Source organism: Ambystoma mexicanum, chromosome 7p (assembly GCF_040938575.1).
Source record: "Ambystoma mexicanum isolate Mex_15411 chromosome 7p, UKY_AmexF1_1, whole genome shotgun sequence".
Taxonomy (NCBI): Eukaryota; Metazoa; Chordata; class Amphibia; order Caudata; family Ambystomatidae; genus Ambystoma; species Ambystoma mexicanum.
The window spans coordinates 495,469,977-495,485,153 of record NC_090939.1 but is presented as its reverse complement, the minus strand read 5'-3'; the positions used below and the strand labels follow the sequence as shown (position 1 = coordinate 495,485,153).

The window sequence follows — 15,177 nt, the reverse complement described above, 5'->3', positions numbered from 1 at the left end:
GCAAGTACCCTTGGGTCGACAGGCACGCCACGTGCAATCTCTGCTTGCTGAGGGACCACCCCGAGGCGACTGCAGAGCGTGTAGTAGGTTTAAACTGAAAACACTTAAGGACTGTTCGATCAAGCGTTGGGCCCACCACGCCAGGCGTCGGGAGGCCATGGCAGCGGAGGGCGCCTTCAGCGATGGCAGCGACGCCGTACTTTCAGACGGCGAGGGCAACATGGCATCAAGAGACAGCCGAGCGCAATTCCCCGACCTCAGGTCGTTCGACAGGGCGTCATTGGGGAAGACCCTCGGCGACACAAGCGCTACCCACAGCACTTCCACAAAGCACATGAAGTCCAACCGAGACTCGACGCGCACGTCGAGTTCTCGGAAAGGGGCATAGAGAACGGTCAATCGGTGTCCTCTGGGCGTTCTCGATCAAGATCGCGCATGACTCCAGGCAATCATCCACTGTTGCCAAGAGTGCCTCGCTCCCCAAGGTAACGGAGGTTCGATCGTCTGAAGACGAAGCCGACTTCCATCCCCAGACCGCACTCCAGGAGTCGGCGCCGCAGACCGCGTAACGGCGGCTCCCGAGTCCCTACCTCCACGTTCTAAAGATAGGGACACTACCCCCGAACCTCGACGCCAGGCGTTGGAAGGCTCCGGAGGGGCGAAAAAACAGGGAAAACACACTTCCGCCCATGGGGAGGGGGGAAAACAGAGGAAGCTGTCTCAGCCGCATCACACCTCAAACTTCCCACTCCACATAGACAGACAAGTCCTAGTACTCTGTTATCCCATCGACACCTGCTAAAACCAGTAAGTCTAGTCAGGATAAGGCGGAGAAAGCCCCAGAAAAGATAATTCCCAGTGCTAGAGAATGGTCTAGTGATGACAGACAGGGCTATGTCAAGGATGTCTTCATTGGCAGATTTTTACACAAAAAACCTGAACACTTTCTCTCCTATACTCCTGAAGTGTCAGCACCCTCAGGCTCCAAGGATCCAATACCTCCAAGCAAGAAGTCCCGGTTTGAAGCTCCAACACGGTCTTTGGACCCCTTCTATATACAGCCCTACTCCCAATATAAGGGGATACATCCTTTTGTGAGGATCCAGATTTGGGCATGTTGGAAGAGCAAACCTCTCCTGTCCCGAGCGGCAGAACATTTCCACATTGACACCCAGGGTGCTCAAGAGGAGAGGGACTTCGCGGAAGAGTTGGTGGGAGAAAGGAGGCCTGTTGCTCAGGCCATCCCTATTCTTAAGTCTATTCAGAGAAGAATAGACCCTTCACTTTTAAATCCTAACCTCACCAGGGCAGTGAAACTCAGGATCGAGAAACTTTTCAGGGCAGCCCAATCAGACCCACTATATATAAGGGGGCATCTGAAACCAGACTTCCTGGTTGTTACCAACGCTCGTAAGAGGGCTGGAACACCCTTATCGTCCGAAGCTCCTGACAAGGAGAGCAAGAAACTGCATGGTTTGGGCAGGAAAGTAGTCTCCACCTCAGCCACTCATAGACTCCGCCCCAGAACCCCTAAAGAGCCAGTTCGCACGAGTTGCAGCGGAGGGAAGAACCATGTCCGGTTGCATTTTAAAAGCAACCTTTGATGCCGCGGATAACGCCGGCAGATTGATAGCAGAAGGAACTGTTATCAAGGGACACGCTTGGTTACAGCAGTCTGGATTCAAAGCTGAAACCCAAGCATCTTTGTTAGATAAACCGGTGGAGCTGGATCTGTTTGGTAAGGCGGTCAAGGACGTGCTGAAAAATGCCAAGGACAAGTATGAGACACTCAAATCCCTAGGCCAACAAACCCCCTAATCAGAGAGGGAATGGCAATTTTCGTAGCCCACGCGGCCAGAATTCCCAGAGAGGATATAACTATTCCCAGGGGCACCATGGAACAATAATAACCAACACTCTACCCACGGTTACGGCAGCGGTAATAAGAGGACATGGTAAGGGTAGAGGCAGGCCCAGTAAAAGAGGCGGCATGCCTCCACCAAAACAGTGACGCTCCGTTCAGGGTCCTTTCTCACGCAACCCCAGTAGGGCGACGCATTTCCAACTCCACCCAAGTTTGGGAAGGGATCACATCAGACAGATGGGTGCTGTCCACAGTATCCGCTGGGTACTGCATAGAACTGTTAGAGCGTCCCCGGAACCATCCTCCACGACAAAGAATAAATTCTTTGGAACACCAGAAGATCCTCCTCGAGATCGCCAATCTGCTAGCAAAGGACGCGATAGAACTCGTCCCGGGACTTACTTCCTTGTGCCAAAAAAAATTTGGCAAATGCGCCCAGTATTGGATTTACGGCCTGCAAACAAGTATGTCAAGCCCCAAAAATTTCGCATGACTACTCTCCAACAGGTAATCCCCCTCCTAAAAAAGGGATTACATGGCAACATTGGACATGAAAGATGCCTATTTTCATATTTCCATGTTCCGAGCGCACAAAGTACTTGCGCTTCAAGGTGGACAGTCGGCACTACCAGTTCAAGGTACTGCCCTTCGGGATAGCTTCGGCTCCAAGGGTATTCACCAAGGTACTGGCGGTGGCAGCAGCACACCTACGCAGGGAGGCAATCCCGGTGTACCCTTACCTGGACGACTGGCTCATCACGGGAGAGACCCCAGTAATTTGCAGGACAAACATTCAAAGGACAATTGTCCTCCTCTTCGAATTGGGCTTCTCAATAAACGAGAAAGTCAAGTCTTGTGCCAAGCGCCTCCAAACAGTTCCTAGGAGCTATCCTAGACACTCGAGGGGTTGACCTTTCCTTCCGAGGAAATAATTCGGAATATACTGCTGCAAATTCCTCTCAGTCAGGTCGCCAGATAACGGTACGCAAAGCAATGCGGTTGCTGGGCATGATGGCGTCATGTATTTACCTGGTCCCCCATGCGCGCCTGCGTCCCATGCAGGAATGGTTGGCGAAACAGTGGTCTCAGGCAAGTGGTCAGTGGGACGATCTAGTGGTCGTTTTGCCAACACTTGTACTAAGCCTAAACTGGTGGGCAAGAGAATCTGACAAGCGGAAACCCTTTTACGATCCTGAGATACAGGCAGTAGTCACAACCGATGCATGCCTGACAGGGTGGGGAGCTCACCATCTCCACCCCACGGCTCAGGGTCTCTGGTCTCACTCAGTGGCCAAGAATCACATCAACCTGCTAGAGCTTCTGGCAGTATTCAGAGCACTTCAAGCGTTCAAGCCCTCCCTGCTAAATCTGTCGGTGCAAATCCAGACGGACAGTACTACAGCCATGTTTTACCTGAACAAGCAAGGATGGACTTCACAAAATCTGTCCAAGCTTGCCCAGAAAATTTGGATATGGGCACTCAGACGGAACATGTTCCTGTCATCGCAACATGTTCCAGGGATCTCAATTCTCTAGCGGATGCTTTAAGCAGAGACTCCCTCCCAGAGGAACACGAATGGTGTCTACACAGAGGTCGTAGAAGATAGCTTCTCTCAGTGGGGTTTCCCCACTGTAGACCTATTCGCCACAAGCGAAAACAGACCATGCCCAGGATTTGCATCCAGGTTCCCCCCAACCAGACTCCCAGGGGAACGCCCTGTGGATCAACTGGTCAGTAATGTTTGCGTACGCTTTTCCACCAACTCCTCATCAGGAAGGTGGTCAACGAGATGAACAGTCTGACGCTCGTCCTGGTTGCTCCCATGTGGGCGAGACAACCGTGGTTCCCACACTTATACAGATTAGCTGTGTGCGAACCGATCAAACTTCCGACCTGGTAAAACCTACTGTCCCAGCACCAAGGTCAAACGGTGCATCCTCAACCCAACTCAATGAGCCTGGCAGCATGGCTCCTGAGGTCAGAGTTCGGACATCTCAATTTACCTCAGAGGTGTATGGACATCTTAAAAGAATCTAGGAAGCCAAACACGAGGCACTGCTACTTTGACAAATGGAAGAGATTTGTTATCTGGTGCCAGAATAAACAAATCTACCCAGTTGATTCCACTCCTTCCACTATTGTTACATACATGCTCCACCTGCTGGTTGCAGGACTGGTCTTTAAATCACTGAAGGTACACCTGGCAGCCCTGTCAGCATACACCACTTCCCATAACAAGGTGTTGTGGTGGAAGGTACCAGTAGTTAAAGCCTTCATGGAAGGAGTAACAAGACTTCACCCTCCTATTTCTAACCCACCACCAGGATGGGACCTTAACGTGGTGCTATCTAAACTCATGGGCCCCTCATTCGAGCCCATGCATAAAAGCTGTCTCAAACACCTGACTTATAAGACGGCCTTATTAGTAGCTATTACATCTATAAGAAGGGTCAGTGAAATTCAGGCTCCGTCAGTGCAAGATCCTTTCTTTACTGTCCATAAAGATAAACTGGTTTTACGCACACACCCTAGGTTCTCACTTTTATTTCTAAATTCCACGTGAACCAGTCCATCGAGCTTCCGGCTTTCTTCCAAGACCCACAGAGCTCGGCTGAGGTGAAACTACACACCCTAGATATGCGTAGGGCGGTCCTCTACTATGTAAACAAGACCAGACCGCTAAGGAAAACGGACCAACTGTTTGTCTCATAGGTACAGGCAGAGAGGGGGATCGCGTCTCTAAAGGTGCCATCTCTAAGTGGATTGTTAACTGTATCCAGCTGTGTTACTCCCTTTCTGAAAAAATTCTGCCTTTCATGCCAAGAGCCCACTCTATAAGAGGCATTGGGGCCACTCTGGCTTTCATTGCAAATGTCCCCCTTGACACCATTTGCAAAGCAGCTACTTGGAGCTCTATTCACACTTTTACTCGGCACTACTGCATTGACACCCATTCCAAGACAGATACCAAAGTGGGACAAGCGGTTCTAAGACATTTATTTGCTCATGACCCTTCTCACATCCCACCTCCTTCAGGTACTGCTCGCTAATCTATGCACAGCATGTGATCTAAGCAGATTCCACAAGCCTCAGAAGGGATATATTACTCACAGAACTCTTATTTCTGATGCTTGTATCTGCTTAGATTGACATGCGACCCACCCTTCCTCCCCTCAGAGCAGGCGCATGGATGCTTGTAGTCTTACCTTTCTTTATATCTGCTTGGATCATCTGTACTCGCGCTTCTCCTCATGTCAGAAAAAATACAATCTGAGGGTCCTACACGCGTGACGTATCATGGGTACAGTGGACGTCACACTAGGGATAGTATTACTAGCACACCCTGTGTCGATGCTCATTTTCGAAAAACAGACTGTAATACTCCGCAGCTTCCACTAGATGCCAGCCTACGCTCAGCATGTGAATCTAAGCAGATAGAAGCATCAAATACGATTACGGTGAGTAGTGTATCCCATATATTTACCATTGTTGATGTTTCTGAGCACAAAGTGAGTTATTGTGATAGTGTACATAACCTTGAATATTAAAGACTGTTTTAACTAAGTGTGTGGACATTCCTTTTTGGGGGCTTGGGGACTACACTGTACTTAAGAACCAGCCTCCTGAGAAGCAGGGCCTTTATTGCTCGACCATAGCTACCGAATAGAGAATCTTGGCTGGGGTCCTCTGTGCCTCTCCTACCATATCAAGAGCAGAAGTACAGATACCCCCACCCCTCCCTCCAGTCTTTACACACAGGATCTTATGTGGTGGGCCTGTGGGGAAAATATTCTGAAAGATCTTTTGGCAACCATGGCTGGAGATTACTGTCGTGACAGACGCCTCACTCACGGGGTGGGGAGACCACACCAACTATCTGACAATCGGCAGTCGTTAGTCTCATCGGTGTCCAAAATAAGCATCAATCTTTTGGAGCTGAGGGCAGTCAGACTAGTGCTGAAGGCCTTCCTGCCCTCCGTGCGGGTGAAAGAATGTCCTGATAATGACGGACCACATGGTGGACCTGTACTACCTCAACACGAGGGGAGGTGTAGGGTCACTACCACTGTGCATTGGGGCAATGTGCCTCTGGTATTGGGCAATTTAAGAAGGGATCTCCATATCGTCAGATCACCTAGCCAGGTAGGAGAACACAGCGGCGGATCCTCTGAGCAGGTAGAGCAGTCTCCCACAAGTGGGAACCAGCCTAGGAAGTCCTTCAAGAGATCTTTGCTCTCGTGAGGGGTGGGTTCTCCATCCAGAGGTCATGAGTCTCAACCTTCACACTTGGTTTCTGAAAGGTTGAGATACAAGGATTGGGACCTCCGGGGATGAAATAATTGAGGTGTTGCTTGCGGCCAGGAGGCCAGCAACAAAGTCTCTGTACCATTGCCGTTGGAATAAGTTTTGCAACTGGTGCAGAGAAAAAATGTTGATCCTTCTCAGTGTAAAACTCCGGATGTGTATCCTTTTTGCTTTCATTAGCAAATAAGGGCTTCAGGTTGGCTACTTGTTGGCGCTGTTAGTTTTTAAGCGCTCGTCAGAAGAATGTTATTTAAAGATCCACTGGTGACTCAGTTTCTTAAAGGGCTCACTAATGTGTTCCCTAATCTCCTGGTTTTGACATTTCTGATGTGTGCTCCATTTGAACGTTTGAACACATGTCAATTAAGGTTAACCTTTAAGACCATACTATTGGCAGCTTTAACATCAGCCCGTAGAGCGAGCGAGCTGCAGGAACTTTCATCCAAGCCACCCTTTACGATATTCCACAAGGAGAAGGGGGTTTTAAGGGTAAAACCCTCCTTCCTACAATGGGCAGTTTCTGACTTAAGTCAGAAAATTGTTCTGCCTTCCTTCTATCATCCACATCCTGGTAAGGAAGAGGAAAGGTTTCATAGGCTGGACCCTAGGAGAGCATTCCGTTTTTACATCTCCAGAATGTCAGTTGAGTGCACAACCAACTTTTTATAGGGTACACAAATTAGACCAGGCTGTTTCCAAACGGACCTGATCTAGGTGGATCATTCTTACCATATCTGAATTCTATAATAGCAGGCGAAGACCCTGCTGAAGGGTTGCAAGCTCATTCTCCTCGGAGCATGGCTTTATCGCCAGCCCTTCAATGGGGCATTTCTATTAGGAATATCTATGATGCTGCAACATGGTCATCAATACACGTTTACAAAGCATTATTCTTTGGATGCTTCCCATGCTCAAGACGTTGCCTTTGCTAAGGCAGTGCTTTACTCTGCCCTGTTGAATCCTTAATATGTGAATTCTACACCCTCCTATCATAAATACTGCTTTGGGAGTCAAAGATGAGGAATATGTTGGAGGGCACAATCCATTCGAAGAGCTAGTTAGTTAGCCCTGGCAATGTTCTTTTTACTGGATGTTCCTCGTCCTCCCAACCTACCACGCTATTGAATTTTCCCATGCTATGACAGCTTTAGTTCCACCAAGGCAAAGTATTATCATGCCCCTTTTTTTGTGGGCATCTGGGCTACACAAGGGGAAAAACAGAACTGAGGCCAACAGGCGCTGCGCGTGCTTCATACATCCTGCGATGTTGCCCTCCACGGAGGCATTTGAGGAAGATTGAAACAGCGCCCTCTGCTGAATTTTTTTCCTCGCTGAAGCTGGACATTGCATGTCAAATTAGGAATACATTGGAGGAACATCCAGTCGCAAGAACGTTACCAGGGGCAAGTAACTTGTTCATCTGACTGGGTTGACCAGGTTTTACCCATGGTCAATCGCCCAATTCCGTGTGGGACCTGAATGTAGTCCTAAGGGCCTTGCTTAAACCATTTGAAACTATGACCGCGGCAGACATTAAATTGGTCACTCGTAAGCCCAACCAGAAGGGTTGTCTTTAAGCTTGCAGAGTGAGATTGAGGCATTGGTCGCTTCAGTCATACACTGTTTCACAAGGACCAGGTTTTGCTCTGCACACACCCCAAATTTCGTCTGAAGGTAGTTTCATCCTACCATATCGAGATTGTGCTCCCCACATTCTTACTGAACCCCAAGGAAAATGCATGCCCGAAGGGCTCCTGCAAGACACTTCATTTGGAGGCTCTAGGTGTGGACAGCAGGCCTCCAAGTCATCTATAGCTCGATGGATTGCAACCGCGATCCATGAGGTGCAATGTAGGGATCCACCACATGACATGCGTGCACAATACAGTAAAGGTGACGTCTCGTTCCAGCACAATGTTTCCTGGCAGGTGATCAGCAGGGCAGCAACATGGGCCATGACTGGCTTTTTGCAAGCACTACTTCTTGGATACCAGTGCCAAGGCTGAGGCAGAATTTGCCCAAGCAGTGCTGTGCAATCTATTTCCATAAGGTCAGGCTCTCCTCCCCAGGGCGATGTCAGTTGTAATTGCCCATACAGGATGGAGGAAAGGACTATGTACTAGGAGTAAGTTGCGTTAGTCACTCCGGTGAGTAACTCTTAATTACTCTGCCTTTTGGATTATACCTGGCTGGGGATTCTCTAGTAGCCAGCGTAAAAGTAAAGGGAGTGTTAACTAATCGTGTAAAGTTGGCTTATATTTTTTTTATTAATACTGTTCTTTCTCAAAATGATTGCAATAAATGAACAAATGTTTGATGGATTCTTTTTGTAAGGTTGTTTTGCAAAAGTGACATCCATCTAAACTAAAGCCACTGACTAATTGCTGCCGAACACTGCTTCTGCCATGACAATTCTGTACTGAGGAAGCCAACTGAAGGAATTAATTCCTGTTGTGCAATTAAATTTACCAATGGCTAGTTGTGCACCATCATGATCTAGCTTGCTTTTTTATTTGCAGATCTACCACTTTTCCCACCCCCCTGCTGATCATGACCGGTGTAGTGGGCCAGGTGCATGTGCCGGTTATGTGGTTAGAAGCACTGTGCATTCTTAGGAAATATGTTCCTTTTGCACTGTTCCCTACATTTGATTTAAATGGGACACCTTTCTCTTTGCTTGCTTTTGATCCTGTCAGTCCAGCCAGCGGCTTTACTTCGCTTTTGCTAATTGTTATGGGAAACCTACTAGTCCCCAAGAGTGTCATTACTGGGACTTTGATTTTTATTCCTAAATTTTGTATGTTGCACACAACACCTTGCAGTGCAATGGAGATACTTTGTATCTCCTTAACTTTAGTTATTGGTTCTTGGTTAATTTGTATATGTTCCTGACAAGCTGACAGCAGTACCCCTTTTACCAGTGCACTTTGAGTTTACCACAAATTGTTCCTTAAGAGGGTTACCACCTAACAAGGTCGTGTCATGAGGTTTTTCTCTTGTTTAACCGCATTGAAGTTTGGCATTTGTCAGGTAAATTTTCACTTACTGCTGTTCTCTTTTTTGTGGACCCCCAACTTTTTTTTTCAGCCTCCTGACCTAACTTTCTGCCAGTGAAGCGCAGCCTTCAGCTGTGCTCCACTGGGCTTTCGCTCATTGTTCTGGGGAAACTGACTTGTTCTTCTGACAGTCAGTACTGGGAAACATTGTTTCTCTTATGGCTTTGTTGCCACTTTTGGCAACTGTATTTCAGTGCGCAAAATTAATTGCTGTACAGCACACTGGGGTCCTTGCGTTTTCGGGGCTTGGACAGCTCTTGGATTTTTTGGTAACTGAACAATGTACTTAGGAGTAGCCTGTTGGCGGGAGAAGCTTTTCTTGTATTTTTACTAACTTAAACCGAGCCATAGCACACTTACCGTGTTTGGCTCATGACTGTGGCTAGGGTTTGTCATGGCTGTGCCTTGGTCTTTTGTCTTCTCCTTTAGCCGTTTTGTCCTCTGGTCTGCCCCTTGCACTGTGACCCAGGGAGTCCTTATTTGGGCATGCCTTCACCCATGAAAGCCAGTGCTTTTCACGGGCTAATGCATGTGTGGGTATCCAGGACGTGGGTTGGGACTCTCAATCCACACTACTGGTGCCAAGATGTCTTGTGTGCACAAGAGCTGCAGTTGGTTGTCCCTGATTGGACCACTGCTAGCATGCGTGATTGTGGCAGATCTCCTCATTGGCCATCTGGGGTGTGAGCACTCACTGGACTTTGGGACATTCACCCTGAGTTCCGAATTGACCTCCATGGAGCAAAGTATCCTGAGAAGTGATCCAGATCAAGGAATCTCTATAACCGCACAGAGGTCTGGCAACCTGAGCCAGCTGTACCGGTAGAAACCTGGTCTCCGAAGACCTGCAAAGGTGCTTCAACCCCAATGCTGGGATCAATTGCGCTCAGCGTCTCCTTGGTGCTCTGCAAACAAGCCTTTTATTGGAAGTGTCCCTGGGTCCTCCAGTGGACTTTTCCCTGGGCACCCGGGCTGGAGCATTGCTCCACTGAGTTTTGGCTTGAGCTTTGGGAGACCCCTAGTTTGCACTGGAAGGCACCTTTTTGCTAAAGCTTGTCCCTAATGCTTTGGGCCGTGAGAGCGAAGTGTGCATCAGTCCAACTCTGGTTCTCTTGAGTCACTGCGACCGTGGCGATCGCTGCTGGCGACTTTCCTGCCTTCAAGTGTCCTGAGTCCAGCTGCACCAGTTTTCTTTGTCCTGCATTTGTGCCGAGAGATACAGCACCTGATGTAAACCTGACCTGCATCCACGGTGCCTGTGCACTTTGAAGCGTAACCTATGAGGGGATTTCGTAGTCCAGGCGACCTTAAAACCTGCCAAGTTTGAACCCGGAGTGAGTTAAGGGCGGTGCGTAATCATACCACTTTCCTTCCCATTGAAGTTTGTCCCTTGTGAGATTTGTGCACAAACATAACATTGAGTTCAAGATTCTAACCTTTGTAGGCCTGGACTACAAGTTGGGGATATCCATTTCTGAAGTTGACCATTAAAGTTTGCATTCCCTCCTTACATGTTTTGTCAATGTTGAATTGCGCACAGTCACCACTGAGTGGTCCCCAGGTGCTCTGGTGGATCTGTAAAGGAAAGTGTGAAAAGAGGTGGGAGGGCTGGGGTTGGGAGGGGGTACAGGGTGGGACGGGGGGGGAGGAGGGGTTAGTAGGGTGTAGTGGAAATAGGAAAGTGAGATGTGAAGTTCTGTTGGCAGCTTCAGTTCGGTTTGCACCGTTCGCTGAGCTTGGGTGCAGTTTCATTGTGTTTGTGAGACTTCCCATGTGCTGTTGTGCCGGGATATGTTAGTTTGTTGCAGTGTGGTGACGTGCATGCAAATTGCTGTGCAGAGATGTGGTTGTGTTTCTGTATGGGAAGTGTATGCGAAAGGTTGAGGTTTTAGTTTGGTTACATTTTTATTTGCCTTTCTTTGCTCCGCATCTAAGGTCTTGTGTGCTTGGTATTGTAGTTTGTGTGCATAGTTGGCAGGCATGTTTAGGAGTGGCTGTTTTCCACGGTTACTCTAGTGGTATGTCTACCTGGCTGATGCAGGCGTGTTCCCTGCCCTGGGTTGGCCATGTTTGGGTTGGGGCGCGGGGTGGGGGGTTGCTGGTCACTCCCTGGCTGTCCCTTTGGGGCTTAACTACCCGAGTTTCCTCTGAGAGCTAGCTGTATCTCAACATGGGCTGTTGGGTGTTCTCCACCACCTCCCCTGGTTAGGGGAGATTAAGTGGCCGGAATCTGCACTTTATTGACCGAAAGTTGACTATATATTTTATTGTGAGTAATATTACTGTTCATTATTCACGTGTTTGTTCTGGGCCTAATAAATTGTGTTTTTTTTATATACTACTGTCTAAGAGTAATTGTGTCCTGTGTGCTCATCCAAGATCTCAGATAATCCCCAATACTTCAGTCTTGCCCTTGACTGCTCTCCAAGCTACCTTGAATTGTCATGGCTAACTTTGCAGCAGTGTTTCCCATTTCACTAAACTAGGGTGGCCTCCTGAACATCTGTTCACAAGAGCAGGGTTCAGGAAATCCGTTATCAGCCTTCTTCCTGGACTCTCGGTTAATCCCATGTAGCATCATGTTTTTGACTGAGAAAGCTACTACGTGCGTGTCTGATAGCTAATGGGTGTGGTGTTGCAATGTGGTCCCAGTCATCATCCATTGGTGCCCGAGATCCTGCTGCTGGGCGGATGCAAAACCAGTAGTTGCCTATCGTTTCTATGGGTTGACTTGGTCTTGCTTCTAACTCAAATTCTGGATTAGTGGAGGCCTTCTACATTGGAGCCAAGATTCCTGCGCACATGAGCAGCCGGAGGACTAATTTTGCAATGTACGAGCATGCTCTCCATTCATGGGACCATGAAGCCCTGATATCAGCGTCTTTTTGGTGCTTCAGCCGTTGGACTACTGCAGATCAACTACTCTTGATGCTTACTCCCGTCTGCATGCCCCAAGAGCCTTCAGAAGTGTGCATGGCTGCATCATGGCCTATCTTGCTGTTGCCGTTGAGCGTTACTCCCCAGAACCTTGGTAGTCGGCAGCTTGTGCCAGAAGTCATCTTCTCCTTTGCTAAAATGCTAACATTTGAGGAGGCTGAGCTGGAGCAGTTTCTACGACTACACCTGGAAGATCTGTCGCCACCTACAAGCGCTGCGGTTGCTGGAACTGCTCTTCACCCCTCTTGTGTTTGCACTGCCAAGTCTGCATTCTTCATTGTTCTGGTATTGCATCTTGCACTGAAACCTGCGCCCGTTAACCTGAATAAAGGAAAAATTCTTGACCAATTGGTTCTCCGATCCAGTATGACCAGGGAGAATGGAGTTGGTGGCGTAAGTAAACTGTTCCTGTACCTTACCCATGTCCTCATTTGAGTAACATTAGGTGCAAAGCCCATTATCCCCCAACTCCCCTCTGAGTTTACCTTTGGTCGTCTTGTATCTGACACCTGGGCTATATTTTGGACTGTGAGTACTCTACGGTCTTTGGACAAATAATTATACATTCCTTTGAGAATACGTTCCTTTGAAAAACATGTTGGTACGTGTGACTTTGGGGCACAAGGCTCCATGTCTTAGGACTAGACTTTTGCAAATTTGAATTGTATTGGTTCTACTTTTATCTGCATCAGGTTACTTGCCTGTTGATTGCATTGGAAGTCAACCTACTGGTGAGTAACTTTGTTTTGTGTGGTTTCATGTAGTAATGTCCCCTCAAAAATAACCCCATGCTGTATTTTGCTGGGACATTAGATGGAACATGTGGGGGGGGGGGGGGACGACAGCCGCTCCCTCTGTCTGTATATAGGGTCACCTCTATAATGTCACACCTACCTTTTCCCTACGACATTATATACGGTGACCATATATAGGGATATCACCTGATGTTTTGTGTGATGGTACTTGCTAGTTTCACTTACTGTGCTCTTGCATTTGAGGCCTAATAAATTGTATTTTTATACTTTGTCTAAACTGAATAATTTTGTGTGAACTCCGAGGCCTTAGACCAGTCTCCCTCACGCTGGGACTAAGCCTAGACTGCTCTTCCACGCGCCTTGATTGGATTTTGGCTAAATTCTGACAGTTTACCAAAAGTGTGATGGCCTAAGATGTGCTTATGAGTTGATTTTGGCAATCGCGCATGCACGTTTCATTAATTATGAAGTCCAAGCTTGTGTGCAGCAATTCCCTTCCTAGGGATGACATCCCAGAAGTATGGTGGAAGGGAAAGTTGGGACTAGCGGTACAGCGGTCACTATGGTGAGTAACTTTTTTGATCACTTTCAAGGTGTTTAGTGAAACATAATAGCTACTGGAGTACTTGCAGCATCGGTTCCCAAAATAGCTTGCATTGAAGAGCATTGGTGCTTGTAATCCTACTGTAATCTTATTGTTTGCAAGCTTGAGTTTATTCTGTTACCTTTTTCTTGTGCTCAAACATGTTCTTTAAATAGATTTTCCACAGTGTCACTATCGAGATGTAGCAGCGTATAACCATCGCAATGCTTGGTGCTCCGACAGAAGTGGTATATAATTCAGCATGTTGCTTGAACTTGTTTGGAGCTTTTTGTTGGTGGCAAACTGTTGCCTTAGTTTGTTAGAAGCCAAACTCCTGACATTACTCGCCCATAGGACATGTGGATAACTGTAATTGGATCCAAACTTTCAAAGTGTGGTATGAAAGCTCATAGCAGGCAGTCTAAAGGGAAGTGGTAACGTGTGAATCATTGTTTATGGCAAAATGTTTATCATCTGGTTTAGTAAGATTGAGGTCCACTTGGCCCATACAGTGATCTCAAATTCTACGCTAAGCCATCTTAACCCCCTTGCATGTTCAACACCGTCTGAGACATTTAATTGTGTGCACTGTGTGAAGTGTTATTTTATTGGCATTTCAAATCCTGCAGCATAATCTGAATCCTCTTGTCATGTGACAAGAACACAACCATGGCCTGCTAGTTGCATATAATACAAACTATGACTACCTGTCCTAGACCCAACACATCCTTATTCTCTTATCCCCTGCCCCTCTTCAAGGCACTCGTAGCGCTACAGTGGTATGAAATAAAATGCTTGATCACACATCGGTTTTAGGAGCAGCACATCATGCCAACAGAGCAACATTAAGAGTTAATGTTGATGTGGCACTTAGTTTGGTGGTTATATACACACTTGGGAAGCTTATCCAAGTGGTACACTCGCACGTCCAACACTCTTGGCATTTTTCAAACACTACGAAAAGTGTGTTGCATGGCAAAACTGGGAGTGAGGTCTGGCTGTCTTTCGAAAGCAAATAAAATCTGCGTGCTTAATCACAGATGGGGGTAACTTAAACTATGTGAAAGTTAAAACCCTTTTCTCACCTTGGCACTTCATGGCAAAGTGTAATTTAAGGAAATGCTAATGTGCATGAAAACCTCTTGCTGAAAGCCAAGTATCTGCCATACATTATCCTCCTGGGCTTCCATTAACGAAGGACCCTACCCAATACTGGACCACTTGCCTATATGGTGATTTTGACCTGCTGCAGTAGAATAGTTTTCAGAATAATTGCTTAATATTATCTCTGCATCCTACGGATTTGAGTTAATCGCGTTGCTGCAGCTTGCTGTTTGAACTAACTTTTCTATCTCCTTTCAAAAATTATTCCATTTGATAGAACCACATCTGGCTAGTTGAGATTTCTGAATGTGAAAGCATGAGTTAAATATTCTTTAATGGCTGTTTTGATACATTTATGCGGAATTCATGTTTACCAGAAAGCTAATTAAGGTGCATGCCCTGTGGCAATTGAAATGAGTTTCTATTCCGATTTCTGTCAAGTATTTTCTGTAAAGATCAGTTTAATACTCCTACGTCCCGTCCCCTTTCCTCCATACTTATGGGACATCTCTCCGTCTTGTCGGACGGGACCGGAGCACTTTGTAAAAAGCATCAACATTTTTCCAAAATGT

The 15,177-nt window shown here is 47.2% G+C and overlaps 1 protein-coding gene across 6 annotated transcripts in view; it reads left to right on the top strand.

The window, feature by feature from the left end:
- Window positions 1-15,177, top strand: part of DDX3X (DEAD-box helicase 3 X-linked) — a 466,925-nt gene that overhangs the window by 167,607 nt on the left and 284,141 nt on the right. For 2 of the 6 annotated variants that reach the window (XM_069636521.1, XM_069636520.1), the window contains exon 4: window positions 13,678-13,749. The exons of the other annotated variants lie outside the window; for them this stretch is intronic. In XM_069636521.1, coding sequence (XP_069492622.1) covers window positions 13,678-13,749 — 72 coding nt within the window. The remainder of the gene's footprint in view (window positions 1-13,677; window positions 13,750-15,177) is intronic. 6 annotated transcript variants of the gene reach the window in all.